The 21,350-nt window shown below is 38.8% G+C and overlaps 1 protein-coding gene and 1 long non-coding RNA gene across 3 annotated transcripts in view; one reads left to right on the forward strand and one right to left on the reverse strand.

The window, feature by feature from the left end:
• CSTPP1 (centriolar satellite-associated tubulin polyglutamylase complex regulator 1) overlaps positions 1–21,350 on the forward strand; it is a 188,290-nt gene that overhangs the window by 75,382 nt on the left and 91,558 nt on the right. The window contains exon 3 of one of the 2 annotated variants that reach the window (XM_060017398.1): positions 6,172–6,302. The exons of the other annotated variant lie outside the window; for it this stretch is intronic. Coding sequence (XP_059873381.1) covers positions 6,172–6,302 — 131 coding nt within the window. The remainder of the gene's footprint in view (positions 1–6,171; positions 6,303–21,350) is intronic. 2 annotated transcript variants of the gene reach the window in all.
• LOC132429195 (uncharacterized) overlaps positions 1–21,350 on the reverse strand; it is a 43,245-nt gene that overhangs the window by 6,901 nt on the left and 14,994 nt on the right. Inside the window, exon 3 of the long non-coding RNA XR_009520315.1 lies at positions 6,200–6,284. This is a non-coding gene — a long non-coding RNA (uncharacterized lncRNA). The remainder of the gene's footprint in view (positions 1–6,199; positions 6,285–21,350) is intronic.

The raw sequence follows: 21,350 nt of genomic DNA on the forward strand, positions 1-21,350 counted from the left end.
AGAAGAGAGAACCCAGAAGTAAACCCTCATATGTAAGATCAATTGATTTTAAGAAGGGGGCCAAGGGTACCATTCACTGGGGAAAGGACTGCTCAAAAAGTCTTTCAACAAGTGGTGCTGGGAAAACTGGATACCTGTCTGCAAATAAAAACTTACCTCACACCTTATATAAAAATTAACTCAAAATGCATCAAGGACCTAAACTTAGAGCTAAAACTATAAAACGCTTAGAAGAAAACAATCCAATGTCTTCTTGACATTGGATTTGGCAATGATTTCGTGGATATGACACCAAAAGCACAGGGAACAAAAGAAAAAATAGATAAATTGGACTTCATCAAAATTAAGAACTTTTGTACATCAAAGGATACTATCAAGAAAGTGAGAAGACAACCTGTAGAATGAGGGTACATATTTGCAAATCACATATCTAATAAGGGATTCATATCCAGATTATGTAAAGATCTCTTACAACTCAGCAACAACAAAAAATGAACAACACAATTCATAAAAGGACAAAGGGCTTAAATGGGCATTTTTCCAAAGAAGATATACAAATAGCTAATGAGCCCATGAAAAGATACTCAACATCATTAGTCATTAGGGAAATGCAAATCAATACCACAATGAGATACCACTTCACACCTGCTAAGAGAGCTATTAAAAAAGCACGTGGTGGTTGGGACTTCCTTGGCGGTCCAGTGGTTAAGACTCCATGCTTCCAGGGCTTCCCTGGTGGCACAGTGGTTAAGAATCCGCCTGCTAATGCAGGGGACATGGGTTTGAGCCCTGGTCGAGGAAGATCCCACATGCTGTGGAGCGACTAAGCCAATGTGCCACAACTACTGAGCCTGTGCTCTAGTGCCCGTGAGCACAGCTACTGAAGCCCGCACACCTAGAGCCCATGCACCTCAACAAGAGAAGCCACTGCAATGAGAAGCCACGCACCCAACGAAGAGTAGCCCCCACTCGCCACAACTAGAGAAAGCCCACGCTCAGCAATGAAGACCCAACGCAGGCAAAAATAAATAAATAAATAAATTTATTTATTTAAAAAAAAAAAGACTCCATGCTTCCATAGGGGACGTGGGTTGAATCCCTGGTCAGGGAACTAAGATCCCGCATGCTGCACAGCACAGCCAAAAATAAAAAAGAGGTGGTGGAAGCACAGACATTGACAAGAACATGAAGAAATTGGAACCATTCTGCATTGCTGGTGAGGATATAAAATGGTACAGACACTGTGGAAAACAGTTTGGTGGTTTCTCAAAACATTAAACTTAGAACTACTCTTTGATGCAGCATTTCTACTCCTTGGCATGTATCAAAAAGGAATTGAAAGGAGGGACATGAACAGATATTTGTACACCCAAGTTCATAGCATTTTTCACAGCAGTCAAAAGGTAGAAACAACCCAAGTGGCCATTGACAAATGAATGGTAAACAAAATGTGGTATATACATGCAATGGAATGCTATTCAGTCTTAAAATAGAATGAAATTTGCAGTATTCCACAACATGGATGGACCTTGAAGACATTATGCTTAGTGAATTACCCAGAAATAGAAGGACAAACATTGTATGATTCCATTTAAATGAGGTACCTAGAATAGGCAAATTCATTGAGACAGAAAGTAGAATAGAGGTTACCAGAGTCTGGGAGGAGGCTAGAAGGGGGAGCCATTTTTTAAATGGATACAGAGTTTTTGTTGGGGATGATGAAAAAGTTTTGGGTATAGATAGTGATGATGGTTATATAGGATTGTGAATATGTTTAATGCCACTGAATTGGACATTTACAGTGGTTAAAATGATAAATATTATGAATGGTTAAAATGATAAATATTATATATATCTTACCACAATAAAAAAAGTTTTTCAGGGCTTCCCCGGTGGCGCAGTGGTTGGGAGTCCGCCTGCCGATGCAGGGACACGGGTTCGTGCCCCGGTCTGGGAGGATCCCACATGCCGCGGAGCGGCTGGGCCTGTGAGCCATGGCTGCTGAGCCTGCGCGTCCGGAGCCTGTGCTCCGCAACGGGAGAGGCCGCAACAGTGAGAGGCCCGCGTACCGCAAAAAAAAAAAAAAAAAAAAAAAAAAAAAGTTTTTCAATTAAAAAAAAGGTAGAATTCAAATTCTAGAAAATAGTATCAGAAGATGAGAAGAGTGCTAATAAGTTATTTAAGTGTACTTTGTTCCTTGTTTTGGAGAGTGATAAAGATGATTAATTTGACATTTTAAAAATGTATAGCTAGGGCTTCCCTGGTGGCGCAGTGGTTGAGAGTCCGCCTGCCGATGCAGGGGACATGGGTTCGTGCCCCGGTCCGGGAAGATCCCACATGTCGCGGAGCGGCTAGGCCCGTGAGCCATGGCCACTGAGCCTGCGTGTCCAGAGCCTGTGCTCCGCAACAAGAGAGGCCACAACAGTGAGAGGCCCGCGTACCGCAAATAAATAAATAAAATGTATAGCTAAATATGTATGTTAAATTTAAGAGAAATACTAAAAGTTTACAGATTCTGTCATAGCTTCCAAACTAATTGAGGGGGTGATATATTTTTTTTTGGGGGGGTGATATTTTTAAAAAACTTTACTAACACACTAAAAAGTAGGAAAAGAGAAAAAAAGTCAAAGAATAACAGTTCACAGAAAAGACAAAATAAGGGACTTCCCTGGTGGTCCAGTGTGATCCCAGGGAACTAGATCCTGCATGCCACAACTAAAGATCCTGCATGCTGCAACAAAGATCCCACATGCGGCAACGAAGATCCCATGTGCTGCAGCTAAGACCCAGAACAGCCAAATAAATAAATATTTTTTAAAAAAGACAGAATAAGGGCTTCCCTGGTGGCACAGTGGTTAAGAATCCGCCTGCCAATGCAGGGAACACGGGTTCGAGCCCCGGTCTGGAAAGATCCCACATGCCGTGGAGCAACTAAGCCCATGCGCCACAGCTACTGAGCCTGCACTCTAGAGCTCCCGAGCCACAACTACTGAGCCTGCGAGCCACAACTACTGAAGCCTGCGCACCTAGAGCCTGTGTTCCGCAACAAGAGAAGCCACTGTGATGAGAAGCATCCACAACAAAGAGTAGCCCCTGCTCACCGCAACTAGAGAAAGTCCGCATGCAGCAACAAAGACCCAATGCAGCCAAAAATTAATTAATTAATTAATTAAAAAAATAAAAAGACAAAAGATGGCAGAAATTAATCAAATATATAAAAAACTTACTAAAATACAGAGAATGTAAGATTGGGTAAAAAACCAAATCCAGCTGTGCAGCACTCACAAGAGAAGTATCTTTTTTTTTTTTAATTAATTAATTTATTTATTTTTGGCTGTGTTGGGTCTTCGTTGCTGCACATGGGCTTCCTCTAGTTGCGGCGAGAGGGGGCCACTCTTCGTTGCGGTGTGCAGGCTTCTCATTTCAGTGGCTTCTCTTGTGGAGCATGGGCTCTAGGCACGCAGGCTTCAGTAGTTGTGGCATGCGGGTTCAGTAGTGGTTCATGGGCTCTAGAGCGCAGGCTCAGTAGTTGTGGCACACGGGCTTAGCTGCTCCGCGGCATGTGGAATCTTCCCAGATCGGGGCTCGAACCCGTGTCCCCTGCATTGACAGGCGGATTCTTAACCACTGCGCCACCAGGGAAGCCCAAGAAGTATCTTTTAAAAATTACCCAAAAAGATTGAAATTAAAAGCATAGAAAAAGATATGCCAGGCAAATACTAATTAAAAAAAAAAAAGCTGGTATTGCAGTATTACAATACTAATATCAGACCAAAGTTCTAGACTTTTAAAAAGATGGTAGAAATTTGACTTTCAGTATCACTAGTATGGCTAGTTACAAACATAAATCCTGATACTTTCTGCCTGGTGTTATTCATCTGTTTTTTTCTTTTCTTTCTAAATCAACTACCACAGACATTTATGGAGCAGTATCTACTATGTGTTAGGTAATGCAACGGAGACAAAGATGAGTGCAGCCTAATTGATTACTGTATAGAATCTAATAGAGGAAATACATCCAGTAACTTTAAAACAAGGCAGCAAAATTGTGAGTACCATTAGAGAGTTATAAGTGAGATATGATGGGAATGGGCTGTGGTGGGAGGAATCAGGAAAAGATTTCATGCAAAACATGGTATTTGACATGGATAGAATTTTAAGAGTTGGAGGTAGGAAAAAGAGATTTCAGGTTGAAGAGAAACAGTAAAGCTTTGAGCAAGCGCATTTTCTGCTTTTTCTTTACAGCCATCTTATCTAAAAGAATTTCCCTGGTTATACTAAGATTGTCTATTAACTCTTTAGATAGTGATTCTGATCTCCATACTGATCAGCTACATGATCAACTGGTCATCTGATTATCTCCATACTAATCAAACATTTCTAATTATTTTTATTTTTAATTAAATATGAATTTTATTGGTATGAATTATCTAAAGGCAGTAGTGTAAATACAATTATGTCTTTTTATATTCAGTATTGTAAGACTTTGCCCTATCAGTTTGTTGTATAAAATTCCTATTTTATAAATTCTTATGTATATTCTATTCATCTATACAATGAGGCTCAGCTAGATTCTTCAATGAATAAATTACTCCCTAGCTTAAAAGAAGATATTTTTTAAAAGCTACACTAAGGATATAATTTCACTAGTATTAGTTCCTTTACAGCCTAGACCATGACCTAGACATCAGCATTTTTACCCTGGGGGTTGTGTAGCACACTTTGGGACTAATTCTTTACTGGGTAGCTTCATAAATTTAGGCTAGAATGTTATCATTTGCTAGACTTCATTTGCTAGAAATGTGGCCTGCTCCATTTACCTGTAACAGCTCATTTGCTTTATTTTTCATTTTCCTTTACTCAACACAACAGCACTGCAAACTGCGTAATTAGGTTAACACTTTCGTTGCTTTTTAAAAATCTTTCTTCTAACTCTTTGCCTCATACTTTCTCATAGTATCTTAGATTTGTATGCTAGTTTTCCATGGGGGAAGAAGGGTATGTTATTCGCTTTTTCATGCAGTGTTGTTAATATTGACAGAAGGAGGCTAATTTTATCCTAAGTGATAATATACTCTATGTTGAAGACAGGTTAAACACTTCCCTCTGAACTTGGTCAGGGAAAAGGAAAATGGATTAGATGGCTCCTGAAATTTTTTCCTGTTCAACTCAGAGATTCAGAATTTTTTCCCCCTTTAAATGCTAAACAAATGAAAAGTGACATTCGGGATTACCACTATCCCTCTGTTGCTTGCCATCTTCAGTTTAATGTCTGCTTCTCTACAAAGATTAACATATTTTCCACTCATGATTTACTTGTCAGGGACTTTAGGAGTTTTCTGGAACCAGAAGTCTGCCTTTGGTAGTGATGATTACTGGATAATTGCCTGTGCTTTGGTGGATTTTCCATTTTTAGATTACATCAGGCTCTACAGACTTTATTTCTTTGGCAGAAGAACCCAAAGGCAATGGAGTATATTTTTTCCCCTTCCCCAGCCCAGCTTAAACAATGACTCACTTGGGCCCCAGGGCTTTACTTCATACTCTCATTCAGGGGCCGCTTTCTACCCTTGTTTTTCTTATTTGCCTTTAGTGTCTGTCTGGAACCTTTTATATCCTTTGGCACATGGATTTTCCTCTAACGTTATTGTCAGAGAGGAGGTATACGCCACCACCCCCAAACTGGAACAGACAATCCAGTTATGTTCCCATAAGCCATGTTGTTCTTAAGACAGCTGATATAGGTCAGAGAGAATACAAAAAGAATATCTTTAAGGAAACATAAATTTCAGGTGGGGTAGAGGGAGAAGTATTCTCCAAAAAGATATGAGTGCCAGTGTCATCCAGCTAAAGACAAAGATTTCCCACTATATGAGATGCTCTAATGACTGATTAAAACTTCCTCAGTGTGTGTGTGTGTTTGTGTGTGTGTGTAGGAGGTGGGAAGCACTCAGAGGAATTGAACTCCAAGAGTTTTCAAAGAGATATAGTTATGTGAAGAGAATTCCTCATAGAAGGACTTGGTCTAATCTATAGTTCAGAGTTTTTTTGGAGAAAAAAAGATTTTTCTCCTTTTGGGCAGTTGTTCTATATATTCTTGACTTTTCATTCTAATTCCAGCCTTCTGTAACTCTCCATCTAATGATAATTCCTTGATTTTTCTCTTTGCAGTTTTAACAGTGTATGTCAGGGAACTCACATTCTTTTTCGGGAATTCAGCTTCATCCAAGCCACCCCTCACAATAGGGCATCATTCTTACGGGCCTTCTGGAGATGCTTCCGAACTGTAGGCAAAAATGGCGGTAAGTCTTCCCAAATTTTTTTCTTGCCTTCCTTTATTCCCTCCAAACTTCTTTCTTTTGCTCAGTATAAATACTGTTTTAGTGCATACTCTTCAAGGCTCTAGGAACACCTTTTAAGGAGCTATCTGTCTTGTGTCAGAGATACTGCCATCAATATTATTATCACCATCAACATCACCGTCACTGAAGCACTTATTAAGATCCAAGTGTAACTCTGAGATCTATGTGCAGTAATTCATTTAATCTTCACAACGTCTCTCTGTGGTAGATAATATAATTCCCATTTTAAAACAAATGAAACTTAGGATCAATTTGCATATTGTTGGTTCAGCATCTTATGATTATAACCCAAGGAAAATATTAAAAAATACACTGATCAAAAATGTGTTTACTGCGACTTTATTTTGGTGATATGAAGGGTGAAAGACCCTTACTGAGAGCTTCTTTTAAAAAAATGGCACTAAATTCTTACATTCAGGATATTAAAATAGATTAAATTGCTCCAAAATTTTCAGATATAGAGTCTCTACATCAAAACTTTTGTTCACGTCTGTTTTCAAAGGCCTGTTCTTATTCCCATCTTCATATTATGTTTTTCCAAATAAGTATCGAATATCTTTGACAGTTTCTATAGTAAACCTAACTTAAAGTAGAGGAAGGCCTAAACTATTTCCTCATTCATTCAACAAATATATCTGGTAGACTTACCATGTACCTGGTGCTGGGGTTATAGTAAGAAAATAGGTATGCTCCCTGCTTTCATTGAATTTGCAGGATCCCCTACCCTGCTCTAACTGATGCTACTGCTACTTTATATATAGCTACTGAAACTTTTTTGCTAAAACTCCTTCTACCTAGTTTCTGATTAGATCATTTCGCTATCCTAAGAAATAGGTATGGTAGATATTATTGTGCCCATTTTATTTTATTTTATTTATTTATTTATTTTAAGAAGATGTTGGGGGCAGGAGGTTATTAATTAATTTATTTATTTTTGCTGTGTTGGGTCTTCGTTTCTGTGCGAGGGCTTTCTCTAGTTGTGGCAAGCGGGGGCCACTCTTCATTGCGGTGCGCGGGCCTCTTACTATCGCAGCCTCTCTTGTTGTGGAGCACAGGCTCCAGACGCGCAGGCTCAGTAGTGTGGCTCACAGGCCTAGTTGCTCCACGGCATGTGGAATCCTCCCAGACCAGGGCTCGAACCCGTGTCCCCTGCATTAGCAGGCAGATTCTCAACCACTGCGCCACCAGGGAAGCCCTGTGCCCATTTTATAAATAACAAAATTGTGTAACTTGCAGAAGGATTGCACAGTAGCAAATTTGGAAATAGAACCCAGATTTACTAATATGCTCTTTCTACTACTGACAAGTAACTCTAGAGATCATCCATCTCAATTACACTATTGTGCAAGCGTATTGAGAATAGCATCATCTTCTTTACAAAATATATGACTAGTAGTTGAAAATCAGTGTGAACTCAATTTTAAGCGAACTAGCTCAGAAAAACTATCTTGTTGGTCTCCACATAAACAAAACTGGGAGCTGTGAGTGTATAGATGAATTTTGTACTATTTCATCAGAACCTGTCTTTCCTAATCCTTTCTCTGTCCCTTAACCAGTCAGCAAATATATATTAAATACTCATTATATCAAAGAATGGTGCATATAGCTAGAGCTGGTTTCTGTGAAATAGCACATGGAGATAACTATGGAAAATAATCTTCAGATATCCTTAATTCTTTTCATGACTTACAAGTGGGGCCTCTTCGGTAATTTATTTATTATCACAAGGGATCCATATAGTGGTGGACTCTAAGCAGATGTGGTTTTCTTTATCTTTCTTATAGCAGCTGCCAATGATTCATCCAGCTGCTGAGAGGAAGCAGCTCCAAGTTCTCCCTATTTCTCCTGTGCCACCAGTAGGACCTAGATTTTATGCTGGATATTTATTGTCATGCTTCTTAATCAGACAGTCTCTGATTTCTTAAATACCAAATGCAACATTTGTGTCTAGGTGATCCTAAGATCTTTGGTTAAATAGTTTTAATATATTCTCAGTTTCCTCCAGGAAACTTCAGTCCCAGAATGTGTCAGTCTCCAATTTTAATCCAGAATGAGCAAAAACACTCAGAGGCAAGATTCCAAAGGAAAGTATTTATTAAGTCCCATTTTTTCAATTAGAATGCCAAGTACCAGATACCTACTCAGTGGACCTGCTATTATATTGTTCTCCTGCAGATAACTTCCTTAGAACATCATGTACATATTGTAGCATTATCAAGAGGAAACTGACTCTTCTGGGAGGAGGCAAAAGATGAGCTGGGTTCCAGCGTAACATATCTAAAAGTGAAGCCACCTGTAGAAAACTAAGGACCTTGATCCCTTCTGGCAAGAAATCTTTTATCCCAGTTTTTAGCAAGTACAGAGATACGATGTCATTCCTGCATGACTGAGTATTGAATGATGCTAATTTCCCTGTGTCTGAATTTCAAATAACCTCATGAAAACTGCAGTGAGTCTCTTGCTATCTAGACAACTTTAGACTCTTGGAAGCAAAAAGATCTACTCAAATGTAATAAGCCTTTAAAATTCAACTTCTCACTTTGGTATTTTTTTCAATACAGAAATATTAGTCTAAATTTTCCAAGTTGGCAAAGATTGAAATTCCCTTGAAGTAAATCTCTACTTCTATTTAGGGATATTGGCTCAAAAGAGCTTTTGTCCACAGTTTATTTTCAGTTTATGAGAATTTAGTTTTGAGCTTTGTGCTTTTACCAGTGAATATATATATTTCATTTAATAAAATAATGATACTAAGGGAATTGTCCTCCTGCTATAAACAACTAGAAAATCAGACAAAGTATCTGAAACAACTGTTTCAGACATTGGACCAACAGTCAGTATGGAACTATGGTCCCTGAGAGGCAGTTACCAAGTGACAGTACAGGGAGATCATCAAAGAGCTTGGTGGTCTTACTGAGTTGAAGAGGCAGAGGCTGGGGTTTAGGGAGGCCAAGGTGGCCAATATTTACAAGGCCAAGTACCAGAGAGAAGGGCATTGCTCACTTAGCTCCAGAGAGCTGCAAGGAGGTATTTGAGTCTTTGACTACAAACTCTGCACATGTGTGGGTTGGAAAAAGAACCACTAGAAAACAGTAGGCCAGACAATTCCTGGAGTACTCACAAGGCTAGTTTCTTCTATTTTGAGAGAAACCTCAAAATACACTGGGCATTGGATAGAGTCCTCAGTAGCTTAAGCATTAAACTGATCTGCAAGTAACTGCATTTACCAGAACAAAATTCAATACTCCTTAAAGGAATTCAACAAAATCCAGCACTCAACAACATAAAATTCACAAAGTCTGGCATCCAACTAGAAATTACAGGAAGCAGGAAGATATGACCCATAACCAGGAGAAAAATAAATCAATAGAAACACAGACTCAGAAAAGACAGAGATGGGGGAATTAGCTAGCAAGGACCTTTAGACAGTTATTTTAAGTCATATAGATGTGCTCAAGTATGTAAAGGAAAATATGAATATGATTAGGAGATAAATGGAAGATATTAGAAAAATCTAAATGGAATTTCTAGACATAAAATACAGCATCAGAAAATAATGATAATAATAGCAGTTAATATTTATTAAGTGCTTCCTGTGTAGATTATCTCATTTTTCTAATCCTGTGTATTAGGTAGATACTTTTATTATCTCCTTTGCACAGAAAATACAACTGAGATTTTGAAAGTTAAATAACTGGTCTAGGTCACACACCTATAAGTGTGTGACCAATGAATGACAAAGAAGCCAGAGAGCTGACTTGAGACAGTATTATGTTTTTAGTGTGTAATGTGTTCTCCATCAGAGAGTGTATGAAATGCTGGAAATACAGATAAGTAAATGACAGTGCTTGCCCTCAAAGAGCTCACATTCCGGGAGAAGAAACAGAGTAGCCTAGAAGTAGTTTCCTTAGAGTATAAGTGATTAGTAAAGCCTGTATGAATCAGTAATAGCACAAGGAAAGAAATAGTTCTTCCTGCAGAAGTTGGGGAAGGCTCTAAAGAAGTAAAGACAATTAGGATGGATCTTGGAGTAGTAGAAAGCTGTTAAGCAAAGAAGGAGTACATTCTGAAAAGAAAAAACAAGATTTTTGAAAGTATGATGACATGAAACATCATGGTTCCTTTGGAAAATGGTAAGAAGAACAATGTGGCAACAGAAAATGATGCTGAATGCTTATTGTGCCAGCCACTGAGCAAAATGCTATACATGTATTCATTCATTTCATTCACACAACAAACATGAGTTGGTGTGATTATTATCCTGTTTTATACATAAAGAAACTGAGAGAGAAGTTAAGTGACTTGCACAGGCTATATAGTTTATAAGTAGCACAGCTCATATTCAAACTTGTCTTCACAAAGGCCACATTTTTTTTTTTTTTTTTTTTTCTGTACGCAGGCCTCTCACTGTTGTGGTCTCTCCCGTTGCGGAGCACAGGCTCCGGACGCGCAGGCTCAGCGGCCATGGCTCACGGGCCCAGCCGCTCCGCGGCATGTGGGATCTTCCCGGACCGGGGCACGAACCCGTGTCCCCTGCATCGGCAGGTGGACTCTCAACCAATGCGCCACCCGGGAAGCCCTCCTTTGTAATTTTTTAAACAAACAAACAAAAATCCTTCAGTGTGATCTCTTCACTCCTGAGGTCTCCTCTAGCAGCTGATTCTCTCCACTTGTTCCCACCAGTGCTTCACCTCTCATCACTTTCCCCGGAAACCTGATGTGGCCAGATTAAATAAATAAACAAATAATTTCTTCAACCTCAAGTTCCTGTTTCCTAGCTCCCATTTTACTTATTTCTTCTCTATTCCTAATTTTCTCTTATTTTTTCATTTTTACTTCTTTCTTCAGAATCTTTTCTCCAGGGAGAATATTGACAATTGATGTCCCCTCAAATCTGTCCCCTCTCTACCTGCAATAACTTTGATCTTTCCCTCTATTTAATTTTTTTTTTGGCTGTGTTGCATCTTCGTTGCTGCACGCAGGCTTTCTCTAGTTGCCGTGAGCGGGGGCTACTGTTTTGTTGTGGTGCGCGGGCTTCTCATTGTGGTGGCTTCTCTTGTTGTGAAGCACGGGCTCTAGGCACGTGGACTTCAGTAGTTGTGGCTCTCAGCCTCAGTAGTTGTGGCTCGCGGGCTCTAGAGCGCAGGCTCAGTAGTTGTGGCTCATGGGCTTAGTTGCTCCGCGGCATGTGAGATCTTCCCGGACCAGGGCTCAAACCAATGTCCCCTTCATTGGCAGGTGGATTCTTAACCACTGCGCCACGAGGGAAGTCCCCCCTCTATTTAATTTTTCCTTTTTTTCTATTTTAGTTATTTGGAGGTGTCACACATGTCACACAAGCATTCCTGGAATGCTTTTGTCACAACCTCCTCTCCCACCCAACCCTCCTCACCCTCCATACATAATACCCTTAGGCTGCTGACCTCTCTTTATCCTTTTAGGTCTTAGTTTAAAGGTCAGCTCCTTAAAGGGGGCTTCCCTATGACCCTTCCTCATCTGAATTAAATCCTTTCATTACTCTTTTCAAAGCATCCTGTAATTTTCAGTCATCATTTATTACAGTTTCTGACTAAATATTTTTGGCATGACTCTTTACTTAATGTCCATCTCCCTTATTAAATTGTAACCTTTATGAGGGCAAGAACCTTGTTTTGCCAATAACTATTCCTAGCACCCAACATCTGTAAATGATTTGTTATTTAATATGAAGGCTCACCATTTCCCAATCACAAGAGGATAGATTCTTTTTTTTTTTTTTTTTTTGCGGTACGCGGGCCTCTCACTGTTGTGGCCTCTCCTGTGGTGGGAGCACAGGCTCCGGACGTGCAGGCTCAGCAACCATGGCTCACGGGCCCAGCCACTCCGTGGCATGTGGGATCTTCCCGGACCGGGGCACGAACCCGTGTCCCCTGCATTGGCAGGCGGACTCTCAACCACTGAGCCACCAGGGAAACCCAAGAGGATAGATTTTTGAATGGGTTATATTATCGTTTCTTCTATTGGGTGTAGGGTTGGTTTTGAAAATCTGTTTTACGCTAACTTTTCAATATTGTGTAGGAGCCTTGTTTTAAAATAATAGTAGCTACCACTTATTGACCACCTACTATATGCAAGGCACTAAACTTCATGTTCTAAGTGCCCCACTAAAAACTGACCCATTCAAAGCTGTGCTATTTTAAATGACACCTAATTAAAACAATATTCAATACCCACTGGTGATTCTAAACAAGGATTAGAAAGATTTAGATCATGATCTGTATGCAAACTTAATTTTTTTAATATTTATTTATTTATTTGGCTTCGTTGGGTCTTAGTTGCAGCACGTGGAATCTTCGTTGCGGCATGTGGGGTCCTTTGTTGAGGTGCGGGCTCAGTAGTTGTGGCATGCAGGCTTAGTTGCCCCATGGCATGTGGGATCTTAGTTCCCTGACCGGGGATCAAACCCACGTCCCCTGTGTTGGAAGGCGTACTCTTAACCACTGGACCACGAGGGAAGTCCCGCAAACTTTAAACATTGGTGAGGATCTGATTAGTAGTACTTCCTTTCCTTCTTTTGTATTCCAGTCCAGCCTTTATGCTATGAAAGAGATCACAAACTAGTGGTCAGCTGACTGCACGTGCCTTGGCCTGCAGGTATGTTTTCTTGGTTTGCGGTGTTAAAAGTACATATTTTTAATTTGATGCCAACATTTAACATAAAAATCTCAATTCAATTTCACTTATAAATGGAAAGTCCTCCCAATACCATGATGACATTCTAACAAGAAGACAGTTTGCCAGGGCAGAAGTGCAGCTGCTCTCTTTAGACAGGGTATGTAGACTCAGATTTACCGCCAGGACGGAGGTACAGCTGCTCTCTTTAGACAGGGCACGTAGACTCAGATTTACCACCATCCCCAGCTGCCTTGCTTCACCTGCTTACGTTTCCTGCCTGGCCTCTATAGGCATTTGAGTTTGCTATCATTGCTAGAACTTCTTGGTCCATTTATAACCACTTGAAAGGTAAGGTTACACTCATAACTCAGAACAAGGAGTCAGGTTCTTATTCCTCAACTAGATGCTCTTTCTCTCTTCTCCTTGTTATCATGATGTCTCAAAATTTTTTATAATTAGAAGTGACCTTAAAGTCCTCTCATCTTGAAACTAAATCTAGGTTTTTTAAAAATATTCTCTTTTTTACAGTAAAATATACATTACATAAAATTTGCTATTCTAACCACTTTTTAAATTGAGAAATCTTTTTTTGGTGGTAAAATATAAATAACATAAAATTTACCATTTTAAGTGTACAGTTCAGTGGTATTAACTATATGCACATTGTTTTAAAACCATTACCAGTATCTATCTCCCTTTTTTCCTCTTCCCACATTGAAGCATTTTACCCATTAAAAAAATAACTCCCCATTCCCCCCTCTTCCAGCCGCTGATAACCACTGTTTTACTTTCTGTCTCTATGCGTTTGACTATTTTAGGTACCACATATAAGTGGAATCATACAATATTTGTCTTTTTGTGTCTGACTTATTCCACTAAGCATGATGTTTTCATAGTTCATCCATGTTGTAGCGTGTATCAGAATTTCATTCCTTTCTATAGTTGAATAATATGCCACTGTGTGTATATCGTGTTTAGTTTATCTGGTCATCTGTCAATGGACACGTGGGTTGTTTCCACCTTTTGGCTGTTGTGAATAATGCAGCTGTAAGCGTGGGTGTACAACTATCTGTTTGAGTCCCTGTCTTTGATTCTTGGATATGTACTTAGGAGTGAAATTGCTGGATCATATGATCATTCTATGTATAACTTTTTAAGGAATTGCCATACTGTTTTCCACAGTGGCTACACCATTTTACATTCTCACCAGCAATGCACAATTTCTCCCAATCCTCACCGACATGTGATATTTCTTGTTGTTTTGATAATAGGCATTCAAATTGGTGTGACGTGGAATCTCATTGTGGTTTTGATTTGCATCTCCCTGATGACTCATGATGTTGAATATCTTTTCATGTGCTTATTGGCCATTTGTATATCTTCTTTGGAGAAATGTCTATTTAAGCCCTTTGCACTTTTTTGAATTGTGTTGTTTATTGTTGTTGTTGTTGTTGAGTTGTAGGAGATCTTTACATAATCTGCATATGAATCCCTTATTAGACATGTGATTTGCAAATATGTTCTCTTATTCTGTAGGTTGTCTACTCACTTTCTTGATAGTATCCTTTGATACACCAAAGTTCTTAGTTTTGATGAAGTCCAATTTATCTATTTTTTCTTTTGTTCCCTGTGCTTTTGGTGTCATATCCATGAAATCATTGCCAAATCCAATGTCAAGAAGCCGTTGGATTGTTTTCTTCTAAGAGTTTTATAGTTTTAGCTCTTAAGTTTAGGTCTTTGATCCATTTTGAGTTAATTTTTAGATAAGGTGTGAGGTAAGGATCCAACTTCTTTCTTTTCTTTTCTTTTTTTTCCCACTGCATGGCATGTGCAGTGGAAACATGGAGTCCTAGCCACTGGACCACCAGGGAAGTCCCCCAACTTCTTTCGTTTGCAGAAGGATATCTAGTTTTCACAGCACCACTACTGAAAGACTTTTTGAGCAGTCCTTTCCCCAATGAATGGTACCCTTGGCCTCTTCTTGTAAATCAATTGATCTTACTGTGAAGGTTTACTTCTGGGCCCTCTCTTCTGTTCAAGTGGTCTATATGTCTGTCCTTATGCCAGTTCCATACTGTTCTAATTACTGTGGCTTTGTATTGAGTTTCAAAGTTGGGAAGTTTGAGCCCTCCAACTTTATTCTTTTCCAAGATTGTCCTGGCCATTTGGGCCCCCTTGCAATTCCATATGAATTTGAGGATCAGCTCTCTATTTCTGTGGCAAAAAACCTGTTGGAATTCTGGTAGGAATTGTGTTGTATCTGTAGATTGCTTTGGGTAGTATTGACATCTTAACAATGATAAGTCTTCCTATCCATGAACATGGGAAGTCTTTCCATTTATTTAGGTCTTCTTTAATTTCATTCAGCAGTGTTTTATAGTTTTCAGTGTGCAAGTCTTTCACCTCCTTGGTTAGATTTATCCCTAAGTATTTTATTCTTTTCATGCTATTGTAAATGGAACTGTTTTTCTTAGTTTCCTTTTTACATTTTTCATTGCTAGTTTATAGAAATATAATTGGTTTTTGTATGTTGGTTTTGTATCCTGCATCTTTGCAAAATTCATGTATTAGCTGTAATAGTTTGTGTATTTGTGTATGTGTATAATCTTTATGGTTTTCTGCATAGAAGATCATGTCATCTTTAAATAGAGATAGTTTTATCTTTTCCTTTACAATTTGGATACCTTTTATATCTTTTTCTTGCCTAATTGCTTTGGTTAGAACTTCCTGTGCTATGTTCAGAAGTGGCAAAAGCAGGTATCCTTGTCTTGTTCCTGATTTGGGGGGAAAGTTTTCTAGTATTTGGTTTTAAGATAAAAGTATGTCAGGAAAATTGTGATTCACATGGACAAGTAGCTGCAAATACTAATAGATTTATTTTTAACATCTTGACATCTGGTCAAAAAAAGTTTTTTAGTTATACTGATCCACATACTCAAAAAAGTAGTGATAGAGAATTCCCTGGCAGTCCAGTGGTTAGAACTCAGTGATCTCACTGCCAGGGCCCGGGTTTGATCCCTGGTCTGGGAACTAAGATCCTACAAGCCACAGAGCAAGGCCAAAAAAAAAAAAAAGTAGTGATAGTAAATTTTTGTGCCAAAGCTGAGTTACTTTCCTAATTGATGTGTGATCACTTTGGAGAAATCAATGAACAGTTTTCTCAGCTAGTTTAAAAACTGCATTGTTTGGAGAAAAATAAATGTATCTTATAATATCTCATATGAGTAGTTCAATAGTGTTATTTCTTTAAAGATCAGGTACCTCAGGGGCTACTATGGATTGAATTGTGTCCCCCCCACATTCATATATTGAAGCCCTAACCCCCAACGTGACTGTGTTTGGAGGTAGGGCCTATAAGGATGTAATTAAGATTCAATGAGGTCATTAGGGTAGGGCTCTTCTCCAATAGGATTAGTGTGCTTATAAGAAGAGATATCAGGGACTTCCCTGGTGGCACAGTGGTTAACAATCCTCCTGCCAATGCAGGGGACATGGGTTTGAACCCTGGTCCAGGAAGATCCCACATGCCACAGAGCAGGTAAGCCCGTGCGCCACAACTACTGAGCCCACATGCCATAACTACTGAAGCCCACATGCCACAACTACTGAAACCCGCATACCTAGAGCCTGTGCTCTGCAACAAGAGAAGCCACCGCAATGAGAAGCCCATGCATCGCAACGAAGAGTAGCCCCCGCTCGCCGCAACTAGAGAAAGCCCACGCACAGCAACAAAGACGCAGCGCAGCCAAAAATAAATAAATAAATTTAAAAAAAAGAAAAAAGAAGAGACATCAGAGAGCCTTCCCCCTCTGTTCGCCATGTAAGGACACAGTGAGAAGGCAGCCTTTTACAACAAAGGAAAGACTCCTCACCAGACACTGAGCCTGCTGGCTCTTCCATCTTGGACTTCTAGTCTCCCAAACTGTGAGAAAAATAATTTCTCTTGTTTAAGCCACCCAGTCTATGGTATTTTGTTATGGCAGCCTGAGCAGACTAATACAGAGGCCAGATTTTTGCTCATAATTTTCATGCAGAAAAATTAATTTTATTTTGCATTTTGAATCCAAATCCTGTTTTGATTCATCACTAATATTTTATCTGAGGTGGTAAGTATGGCAGTGTTATAAGCCTAAATTGAGCTATTCAGTTTATTTAAATATCAGTAAGATTTCCAAGTTGATAAACTTACATTTAATGAATGTACTTAAGGTAGAAATAATAGTAATTTCTTATTTTATTTGACTATTGTTTTGACAACTGCCTTATATCAGTCAGAAAACTTTAATGTAAAAGAATAAATTCTGGCATCACTACTGATACGTCTGCAAATGACTCTGAAAGGTCTACAATTTAAAAGCCTCATCCTAATAAAATTAACAGTATGTATCAATTTGTATAACATTATCCAATAGTGTTTTGAAAAATGCTTACATAATTTTAACTGCTAGTGTTTATCTACACAACATCTAATGACATTTTAAGGCCTGTGATCCACTATTCCATGAATTTTTTCTGCCATTGCTTTTCCAGTCCCAGTACAAAAACGATTACATTTTTACCACTTTGTTAGTATCTTAACACTTAAATACTTCTATTTTGTAATTATCAAGTTATTTTATAGAGTAATAAATCTACTTTGTTTTGTTCCATAACCACATCATATAGGAACAAGTATAAGGAGGGGTTGATAACATCTGTACTCTCATCCAGTAGAATTTAAAGATTTTATGTAATCACAGCCTTTATGCCAATATAGTCCTGTATTAAAAAGAAAAGAAAAAGACTAGAGCAGATAAAAAGCTTCCTAGTCAGTGACATATTTACAAGTTCAGATACATATATTTGTGAGCAGGAGAAGCTCCACGATGAGTTAACCTGAGAGCACAAGTTGGTAGTGTCTATATATTCAAATTTACCATGTAACCTATTTAGTGTGCATGTTGTTTTTCTTATAAATTTTAAACAAAGGTATATTTTTAATAAGAAAACTGTTAATATTAAACATTTGTAGAAACTTACCAATGCCTCTGAAAAACTCAAGCCTTCTGGTTTGAAAACTACTGATGTTTCTCTACCCATTCCCCATCACACAGGTATAAAATTGAAGCCTGAGGTCTCCCAGAGAGTCTTCTGACTCTCACCAAGTGCTCTTGCTATTAGCGTCAAGTGCTCTTGCCCTGACACTTAATGCACATCAATATATTTTATGTCATTCAGCCTCTGAGATCAATGTATAATTTTCTAGCCCAGAATGTGATCAGATTAGTTAAGGTTTAAGAATGTACTGCAATTGTGTGTGATTTTCTATCTTCTTTGATTGCCTTAACAGATGGAGGAAAGTTTAAGTTCCACTCTACCTGTCTTCAAGAGAAAACATTATGTTATTCCATCTTCTATTTAAAATAAAAAATCATGATTCTTATTACTGAGGGAAGTATAGTACTTGCTTTACTGCATATTTCATGCTTTGACGGACATAACAAGCAGAATTTGGAAGTTCTTTGAAAATACAACCAAGGGTTTTTCAAAAATTAGGCTAAAGTGAGACTTTACCATGAGATGTTATTAAACCCATTCTCTAAAGCAGATGTACCCCAAAACAGAATGGTACCTCTTAGGCTTCTGAAATCTCTTGCTCGCATGATTCAGTTAAAAACAAAAGTAAAAGACTAAATTAAAGTGTATACACTGTGAATCAAAATAAAGCCACCTTAGGTTAAAAATGTCAGTTTAATAAACCATACTCAAATTTGGTAGTTTTGGTGGGTTTTAAGCTGGGAGTGTATAAAAGCAAGTATAAGTAGTGTTGAAAATTTAATCTTTTCTAGTTTTATTTTGCTTGGCATAACTTGCTCTTCATTCCCACCGCTGCCACTGGACCCTAATTTAGAACCCTAACTAACCACATCGGAGAGGTTGTCAAAAAGACAGATTCCTTGATCCCATCTCCAACCAAGTGAATCAGAGTCAGCAGGGGAGGGACCTGGGAATGAATGAATGAATGAATTTATTTATTTTAACATCTTTATTGGAGTATAATTGCTTTACAGTGTTGTGTTAGTTTCTGCTGTATAACAAAGTGAATCAGCTATATGCATACGTATATCCCCATATCCCCTACCTCTTGCATCTCCCTCCCACCCTCCTTATCCCACCCCTCTAGGTGGTCGCAAAGCACTGAGCTGATCTCCCTGTGCCATGCAGCTGCTTCCCACTAGCTATCTATTTTACATTTGGTAGTGTATATATGTCAGTGCTACTCTCTTACTTCCTCCCAGCTTACCCTTCCCTCTCCCGTGTCCTCAAGTCCATTCTCTACGTTTGTGTCTTTATTCCTGTCCTGCCCCTAGGTTCTTCAGAACCATTTTTTTTTTAATTCCATATATATGTGTTAGCATACGGTATTTGTTTTTCTCTTTCTGACTTACTTCACTCTGTATGACAGTCTCTAGGTCCATCCACCTCACTGCAAATAACTCAATTTCATTTCTTTTTATGGCTGAGTAATATTCCATTGTATATATGTGCCACATCTTCTTTATCCATTCATCTGTCGATGGACACTTAGGTTGCTTCCATGTCCTGGCTATTGTAAATAGTGCTGCAATGAACATTGTGGTGCATGACTCTTTTTTTTTTTTTTTTTTTTGTGGTATACGGGCCTCTCAGTATTGTGGCCTCTCCTGTTGCAGAGCACAGGCTCTGGACACGCAGGCTCAGCGGCCATGGCTCACGGGCCCAGCCGCTCCGCAGCATGTGGGATTTTCCCGGACCGGGGCACGAACCCACGTCCCCTGCATTGGCAGGCGGACTCTCAACCACTGCGCCACCAGGGAAGCCCTGCATGACTCTTTTTGAATTATGATTTTTCTCAGGGTATATGCCCAGTAGTGGGATTTCTGGATCATATGGTAATTCTATTTTTAGCTTTTTAAGGAACCTCCATACTGTTCTCCATAGTGGCTGTATCAATTTACATTCCCCACTAACAGTGCAAGAGGGTTCCCTTTTCTCCACACCCTCTCCAGCATTTATTGTTTGTAGATTTTTTGATGATGGCCATTCTGACTGGTGTGACGTGATACCTCATTGTAGTTTTGATTTGCATTTCTCTAGTGAGTGATGATGTTGAGCATCTTTTCATGTGTTTGTTGGCAATCTGTATGTCTTCTTTAGAGAAATGTCTATTTAGGTCTTTTGCCCATTTTTGGATTGGATTTTTGTTTTTTGGTTATTGAGCTGCATAAGCTGCTTGTATATTTTGGAGATTCATCCTTTGTCAGTTGCTTCATTGGCAAATATTTTCTCCCATTCTGAGGGTTGTCTTTTCGTCTTATTTATAGTTTCCTTTGCTGTGCAAAAGCTTTGAAGTTTCATTAGGTCCCATTTGTTTATTTTTGTTTTTACTCTAGGCGGTGAGTCAGAAAGGATCTTGCTGTGATTTATGTCATACAGTGTTCTGCCTATGTTTTTCTCTAAGAGTCTGATAGTGTCTGGCCTTACATTTAGGTCTTTAATCCATTTTGAGTTTATTTTTGTGTATGGTATTAGGCAGTGTTCTAATTTCATTCTTTTACAGGTAGCTGTCCAGTTTTCCCAGCACCACTTATTGAAGAGGCTGTCTTTTCTCCATGGTATACTCTTGCCTCCTTTATCAACGGAGGTTTATCTCTGGGCTTTCTATCCTGTTCCATTGATTTATATTTCTGTTTTTGTGCCAGTACCATACTGTCTTGATTATTGTAGCTTTATAGTATAGTCTGAAGTCCAGGAGCCTGATTCCTCCAGCTCTATTTTTCTTTCTCAACATTGTTTTGCTATTCAGGGTCTTTTGTGTTTCCATACAAATTGTGCAATTTTTTGTTCTAGTTCTGTGAAAAAATGCCATTGGTAGTTTGATAGGGATTGCATTGAATCTGTAGATTGCTTTGGGTAGTATAGTTATTTTCACAATATTGATTCTTCCAATCCAAGAACATAGTATATCTCTCCATCTGTTGGTATCATCTTTAATTTCTTTCATCAGTGTCTTATAGTTTTCTGCATACAGGTCTTTTGTCTCCTTCAGTAAGTTTATTCCTAGGTATTTTATTCTTTTTGTTGCAATGGTAAATGGGAGTGTTTCCTTAATTTCTCTTTCAGATTTTTCATCATTAGTGTATAGGAATGCAAGAGATTTCTCTGCATTAATTTTGTATCCTGCTACTCTACCAAGTTCATTGATTAGCTCTAGTAGTTTTCTGGTAGCATCTTTAGGATTCTCTAAGTATAGTATCACGTCATCTGCAAACAGTGACAGCTTTACTTCTTCTTTTCCAATTTGGATTCCTTTTA

Source organism: Delphinus delphis, chromosome 8 (assembly GCF_949987515.2).
Source record: "Delphinus delphis chromosome 8, mDelDel1.2, whole genome shotgun sequence".
NCBI lineage: Eukaryota > Metazoa > Chordata > Mammalia > Artiodactyla > Delphinidae > Delphinus > Delphinus delphis.